The sequence below is a fragment of the Elephantulus edwardii genome, unplaced genomic scaffold (assembly GCF_000299155.1).
Source record: "Elephantulus edwardii isolate Elephantulus edwardi_28Jun2011 unplaced genomic scaffold, EleEdw1.0 scaffold00232, whole genome shotgun sequence".
NCBI lineage: Eukaryota > Metazoa > Chordata > Mammalia > Macroscelidea > Macroscelididae > Elephantulus > Elephantulus edwardii.
Window position 1 is genome coordinate 3709907 of NW_006399982.1, and position 7674 is coordinate 3717580.

Genomic DNA, 7674 nt, shown 5'->3' on the forward strand with positions numbered 1-7674 from the left:
GCCGCCAGCGCGCCTGCCTTACGCGCGACCCGGAACCAAGATGGCGCGCGGGCCCGGAGCGCGCCGCCGCCGGGGCCGCGCACGCCGGGGGCGGGGCCTACGGAACGTGGTCCGCGGTACGGGCTCGGCTGGGGAAACCGAAGGTCAGCAGAGCGACTCGGAGAGGCCGGAGCCCGGGCGCCCAGGGATTGGAACCCGGAACACAAACGCACTGTATTTGTTGTAAAGCCCGGGGCAGGGACACTCCTACTAGAGGGGCCATGGACCAACTGACGGATGAGGCTTTGACCCTGCCAGAATGGGAGGACTGGCGTTACTGGATGGGCATTGTTATTAGGTGCCATGGAGTCGCGTACGACTCATAACGACCCTATGAACAACATATCGGAACCCTGTGCTGTCCTCATCGTCGGTGACACGCTTGAGCGCGTTGCCGCAGTCACGCTGAGGGCGAGAGCTGGGGCGCTGGGCAACAACAGATGCCAAGCGGTTCGGTGTGGAGCCGCTGTCACTGCGCTGTGAGCTTCGTCTCCTGCGAGCCACAGCACTGGTTCCAGCAGGAGCCGGGCACTGGAGACGCTCACTCTCCGCAGTGGAAGAGGGCTTGGAGGGGGAAATCGGACCGCATCTGCTAATGTCTTTGGGCCCCGGGGTTGTGTGTCTCCAAATGATGCCTGGTGTGTTACAGGCACACAACTATTAGTTAAAAGAACAGACCAGAGAAATGACAGTGGTGAACTTGGGAGTTGCTTGGAGATGGATTTGGCAAAGAGTTGGCAACTGTTTGTACTGGGAGAAGTGTTTAGGATGACTCTGGGTTTCAGACCAGCTCGGACATAGTGAGATACTATGACCATCGTTCACGTGGGGTGGTGGCTGAGACTAAAACAGTCCCCACGACCACAAGGGGGCAGCAAACAGCTGGCAGTGTGGTGCCCAGCGCGATCTCTGCTTTTTTTTTCTTAAAGCTTAACTTTTTTTTAAATTATTATTAAATTTTATTAGTTTCAATGAACATTTACAGAGATTTTGGGTTTTTCATTCATTCATTGTTGCACTGGCGATCTCGGCTTTTCCTTCCAATGCCCCACTCACTACCCAACCTCCTTTTTCAGGAATCTACAACTCCCCGCAGCCAAACCCTTCACCTTTCCGGGTTCTCTAGCTGACAGAACTTGCTAGGCTTCCAGGCTTTAAAGGCCTTTGCACATGCTGCTCCCTTGGCTCTCAGAAGTCACTTTATCACCTTCCAAGGATGTTCTCCTTCCCCATCACTCCCTTTTCTGGCCATCTGCTGTGACTGCCTTCTTTCTTGACTGTCACTCCACCCTCTCACCCTGTGTCCTTCTCACCTGAAATTACATCTATTTGTAAGTATTCAGTAAAAGTGGGATAAATGAATGCATAACCGAACGCCACATCAGTCAAACAAGAATGTCCAACTTCTGCATGGATGGCTGGTGCAGAATAGGTCCAACTACTAGGTGCCCGCCACCCCACCCTCCTTACCACTTCCACTGCTTTAGTCTATTCCCATTCACAGCCACCCACCATTGAGTTTCCGTGTCTACATATCTTTATAGAAGAGACAGTCTGTCTTTCTCTGGAAAGAGCAGTTGGTAGATTCAAACTGCTGCACTTTTGGTTAACAGCCCAACAAATAAGGTACCATGTCCCCTTCACCAACCTCATGCTAAATCAGGAATGTGGCCAGTATTTCTTAATGTATATATATATATATTTTTAAATATTTATTATTATTATTGGAATAAGGACACTGATTGGGAGATGGTATAAGTCTCAAATCTCAGCTAATGGCCGAGCCTCAGAGTCCCACCTGAGTGCAGAAAGGTAGGCTGTGAATTATATAAATACAGAGAACTGCTTCTGTCCTGTTGAGCAGGTTGGCATAGATCCCTGGAGCTGGGAACTCCTGGGAGCCCCTGGATTGGGAGTAGCTGTCATTCTTCTGCTGGCTTCACCTGCTTGGCAGCTTCTAGCTGGCAAAGTAGCTCATCCCACTGTACAAACTGCTTGGAGAGAAGCATTGTCTGGTCACAGGTCAAGGTGAAAACAGCAGTCTGTAGGAATGACTGCCAATCAGCCAAAAGGGGTGGGTTTAGGGAAGCAGAGGAAGAAAGACTCGCTGAGCTGGGATGAGAGAGCTTAGAAGTGGGGTAAAAAGACAGGGCTCAGGAACAGCACCCAATAGGAGTCTGGCTGAGCAGAAAGGATACAATTTTGTTGTATTCCTCCAGGAGAGCCTTGGACTCTTCCGTGATTTCCACACACTGATCCTGTTGGGTCAAGGAATATTATGGACAGGTGTTGGGCAAATACTCAGCCTCCCACTAGTCTCCCTTTCTCATCAGGGACCTTGATTCTAACAGCACTCAGAAAAGGGATGTTTAACCTCAGAACCAGAAGAGCAAACTGCAGGCTCCTAGAGGGGTCCTCTAGCAGTGGTGTGGCTGGTATTCTCAGTCCAAAGGCCAATGGAATCAAGGAGTCACACATTTAAGGAAACACCTCCCTAGCAGGTCTTTTCCTTTCCTGTCCTCATTCTAAAACCTCTTTGAATTATCCACTAGAGCCTTGGCATAAGGGGTAGGAAGAGAACTTTTTAAACATTTAAAGTCATACCATTCCAGGAATTTGTGGGGACCTACCAAAATCAGTCTTCTGGTATCTAGACTTGGCCTACTCTGAAGGCAGACAACCTACCTGGATGTGTCCCTAGTCAAATCCTTTCCCCTGTTCTGGGGCGGGAACAGGGATAAACCCCCATGTTTCCCGTAAAGCTGATATCAGGGGGCCTGAGGTTATATCCCTGCCCCTGCCCAACATGGCAGGGGTGAGGGCTAGGTGGTTTACCACCACCTCTCCCCTCCCTTCCAGCCCTCTCCCCTCTCATACCTGCTGCTGAATGTGGATCTGGGCCAAGCGTTGCAGGCGGGCAGCATGCTCAGGAACGGCTGTAAAACACAACGCACTGCCCGATGATGCTTGTGCCCTCCCCTGGGACTGCTCAATAGTCTATTAGGTCTTCGGCAGGATTAGAGTATTGAGTGGCGAAGCTAAACAAACGCCAGGCTTCATCGACCGCTGCAGTTGGAAGTGGTGGGGCTCCCAGCCCATCCCAGTTCATCCCACTCCACGGCCCAAAGGGGAGGGGAGGATACAGGCCCCCAAGAGAACACAAAGCCCTCGGGTCCCCAGAGTTGCCCCTATCCCCACTCCAGTGCTGTGAGCAAGGCCCAGTAAAGAGCTTTGCCTATCTGGTGGTTTGTCCCTTTGCTCGTACCAAGTGGGGAGCTTGCGGGGGGCTGAGGAAGATTGCCAGGTCCCTAAGCCAGTCATTCAGAATTCAAAACCCAGAACCTCAACCACCCTGCTGGGTCCTCAACTTAAGGCTCTCCGATGTTGAGCAGGTAGCTGATCAGGGACGGGGAGGAGAAGCTGGGGAAAATGCCTTGAGAGGCAGACAAGATGGATATCTGGATTCAATTAAAGCCACTGTCTGCTTGTCAAAGCCCAGGCGGAGGGACTCTCTCAGTAGTGGCAAAACGACTACATCCACCTTCATACAGTGCAGGGACTTTGACAGTAAAATCCAGTCTGCAATACCTAGAAGGACAGATGCCGAGGGAGAGAGTAGGAGGCAGATGCAATCCCCAAAGCTGAAGACTATACTAGCTTATACTAGTGTCCACAGGCTCAAACTGCCTAAAGCATTAACTCCAGACTCCTCGCCCTGACAATTCTAATCTCAATGGAGGGAGTGGGTGGCTCCAGTGTGAGAGTTAATATGGTTAGATCCAGCCTGGGCCCAGGGAATCTGGCGCATGACGCAGTCCTGCCCATCCACCACCTCTCAAGCAGAACAATGGCAGTACAGTCGCAGATAGGTACCTTTGATATGAGAGCTGTCCAGCATGGGCACCAAGGCCTCCACCTGTTCGAGGAGCGCAACCTGGGAGAGGATAAACTGTTCCTCTAAAGCAGAAGTAGAGAAAACAACAGCAGTAAGGTAGCTTTACTCCCATGTATGGGCTGAGAACCTAGCAAGGAAGACAGCTGGGCAGTCTCTCAGTTTCTCCAAATCCCACTTTTCCCCAAGTTTCAAAGCTAGAATGTCTTCTCAATATATTCTCAAGGATCCCTTCCCAGTTTATAGGGAACAAAGAGCTTCAGGATTTGGGTCCCCACACACAGAGATTCTAAGGGAGCTCTGGTGGCCTAGTGGCAAATAGCTGTGCTGCAATCCCAAAAGCATGTGGTTCGAGGCCACCAGTTGCTCTGCAGAAAACGATGGGCAATCTCCTCCCATGTGATTAACTGCCTCTGAAAACCTACTGGAGGGTCAGATATGGGTCAGTTCTGACTTGACAGCACACAACAACAACACCACTCAGAGATTCCAGGAAGCTCTAAGAGGGAAGATTTGTGACAGTCACTAAAATAGGGGATGAACACTGAGGTCTTGGGGAGGGATAGAAAGTCTAGACTCAAGTGTCAGGGCAGTAGGAGAGCTTCTGAACTTGATGCCTGAGTCCTAGCAGCTGACCAGGAGCTTTGGGAGCTGCCCATCCTCACCTGGTCCTCAGTGTTGCATTACTTTACCAGTCTCCATCATGGGAACCTGATTTCCCTGCCAGGTATCAATTCAGGTTTCTGAAAGTTTGTGTTTCTTATTGCTCACTCAAGATAGTATGAGGTACACTGGCTCACAGTAAATGATTAAACATCTTTTGAAGGAACGACGAATGAACATAGCAAGTACTCAGAAAACCCTAGTTTGTGGCGTGGCTGGCTAACTCACTGGTTGGCAGACAGAGCCAAAGCAAAAACTCCAGAGAGAGCCAAAGCAAAAACTCCTAAGACCCTGAAATCCCAGGGCCTTCTCACTTGAAAGGAAGACATCAAAACTTATGCCAATAAACCTCGTCCCATAACTTAGGACACTGACATGGGCTTAAGGATGTAATACTATTGTTTTTACCAAAGTACTATCCTTTCTCCTAAATACCCCTCTGCCCACCTTGTCCTAGAAGTTCCTCTGTCCCATGAGAAGAAAGCGAGGAAGGTTCTTAAGGAAAATCCTAGTGATAGATTGCTACAATACAGGGATAGCACCTACTGTGGCTACAACATGTGGCTGACAACATGGTTTGCAGGTTGTCTGGAAGTGTACCATGCCCAATGCCCATTAGAGGACCTACAGGATCTCCTCCAGTCAGAGCCAGGCCAGAATTCCAGAGAACAGCTTTCAGGCTGCATGTACAAGAACACTAGGTGGGAGCCCTCTCTATGTCCAATCTCACCCAAAACCCATGATCCCCCAATATATGTTCACACATTGTCTGGCAAACAGTACCTGCTAAGATGAACTGCAGCTTGGAGGCATCAGGAACTGCAATGCGGTCCATATATTCAGGATCCAAGTATTTGATCAAGTCTTCAACTAGAAAAATAGCAAGAGAGAAAATGGAAGCAGGAGAGTTGGGAAGTGGGCCTCTGTCTTATGAAGATATAATGAGGAGCTGACACTCACAGTGCCCTATCAGCAGACCTCCACGAAGCCCCCACCCCTTTGTCTCTCTACTTTCATCATCTCAAGTCTCAGAGCATAACACTGCTCTCACTATTTTGGGGTCTTCAACTATACTCATCAAGGAGCAGAAGACCCCCTTCCCCTCGGTATAACCAAAGTCAGAGCCTTGTGTGATTTCCACTTACCAAGCAAGGGCTGCTCGCTGAGCTACCAAAAAAGCCTTGGCTGACCGACATCAAGGGTTCTCAGTGCCTAATTTTTACTCTTAATCTTGCCCTTCCTCCACCAAAAAAGACCCATCAGGCAGAGCTCTTGTCCCATAACTTAGGACACTGGTATGGGCTTAGGGTTTATTCCCAAGGAAAAAAAGAAAGTACATCTCACTTTACAAGTTCTGCAGGGATATAACATTCTTGCTCTCACCAATGGGCTATTCCATTATTGACTGGTCTGAAGGGACAATGCCAACTCCCAGAAAACACAAGCATGAGAGGGAGGGGAGGCAGAACCCTAGAGAGGCACTTACTCTTTTTGTACAGAATCTTTACCCTCTCCCTCTTGCTGGCGATGTTCCCCAAAGCCACCTGTACCTTGACCAGGCCATCAGCCACCTACAAGGGGAGCAGAAGTTAATTCCAAGATACAACCAGTGAGAGCATAAATAAAGGTCTGGCATAAATAAAGAATCTCAACTCCCCAAATTCTGAGCCCTAGCAGTCAATGTAGGTTGGCCCTCTTCTCTTGTATTAAAGGAGATACAACTTCATCTTCACAGAATCCTCACATGTGCTCTTTGGGGAGTTTCATGCCAGACTGAGAAAAAGAAACTATTTGAGAGCCCATGAGGCACCCCCATATACTCCATATTCTTTGGTTCCTAAACCCTGGATTTAGGCATGAAAAAAATGCAAGCATCCTCATCTAGATCTCATTACCCCCTTACTGAGTAAGTGAACCAGCCTCCACACTTTCTGGCCAATCTCTAATACTATCCCCTTCACATGAACTTTAATGTGGGGGATGGATGAATCTAGAACAAACTTTAGGATCCCAGTGTGACAATATAATCCCCATATTAACTAATAAAGAAGAGAAACAGGGGAGATGAATAATGCAGTTAAGAGCATGTGGATTGAATTTGAGATGCCAGGACACATAAATGGAAAAGTCCTGTAAGAAACTTGGTATGAGTCTGACTCTCAGAATAGAAATCTGGCCTGGAGATAAGCATTTGAGGCATAATGATACATAAATGTTACTACAACTATGGAAGTGAATGAACTAGAGCTTAAGGTTCGTTGTTGGGCTGTATACCATGAGGCAGTTGATCACATGTGAAGAGGCTGCCCATCCTTTTCCCAGGGAACAGATGATGGATTCAAACTGTGCGCCTCCAGGATTGCAGCACAGCTTCTTGCCACTAGGCCACTAGAGCTCCAGAAAGATAGACAGGTAGACAGGTAGGTAGAGAGCAATGGATAGGTAGGTAGGTAGATACGTATATAGATTATCTGTCTGTCTGTCTATCTATCTATCTATCTATCTATCATCCATCCCCAGACAATAGAGAAGTGACATATTGCAGGTACAGAGAAAAATCCTTCAGGAGGAGGTGCTGGGGGGGACACGGAGAGCGTGCGCCCCTGGGCAGAAGGGGAGCCTGGAAGCTGCGGACCCGGCGGAAGTCAGCCCAAACAATAGAGAAGTGACATACTGCAGGTACAGAGAAAAATCCTTCGGGAGGAGGTGCTGGGGGAACACGGAGAGCGTGCCCCTGGGCAGAAGGGGAGCCTGGAAGCTGTGGACCCGGCGGAAGTCAGCCAATATCAGCTGTGAAAACTAGGCCGGGGGCTGATTGTGGAACGGACCACCAGCTACTCATATGCAAGTTCAAGCTGAAGCTGAGGAAAATTAAACCAAATCCACAGGAGCCAAAATATGACTTATTTCATACCACCTGAATTTCAGAATCATCTCAGGAACAGGTTTGAGGCCTTGAACACTAATGAGCGAAGACCAGATGAGTTGTGGGAGGATGTCAAAGGTATTATCCAGGAAGAGTGCAAACGGTCATTACAAAGACAGAAGAGGAAGAAACGACCAAAATGGATGTCAGAAGA

General features: G+C 48.9%; 1 protein-coding gene across 3 annotated transcripts in view; it reads right to left on the bottom strand.

Moving 5' to 3' along the window:
* Window positions 1-1961: 1961 nt before the first annotated feature.
* DCTN3 (dynactin 3 (p22)) overlaps window positions 1962-7674 on the bottom strand; it is a 10799-nt gene continuing 5086 nt past the window's right edge. Inside the window, exons 2-7 of one of the 3 annotated variants that reach the window (XM_006898517.1) lie at window positions 6081-6165; window positions 5378-5464; window positions 3913-3996; window positions 2917-2975; window positions 2238-2297; window positions 1962-2051 (exon numbers count right to left, since the gene is read on the bottom strand). In XM_006898517.1, coding sequence (XP_006898579.1) covers window positions 1962-2051; window positions 2238-2297; window positions 2917-2975; window positions 3913-3996; window positions 5378-5464; window positions 6081-6165 — 465 coding nt within the window. Of the gene's footprint in view, window positions 2082-2237; window positions 2298-2916; window positions 2976-3912; window positions 3997-5377; window positions 5465-6080; window positions 6166-7674 lie in introns of all 3 variants that reach the window. The other 2 variants (XM_006898519.1, XM_006898518.1) reach the window with 2 other exon arrangements.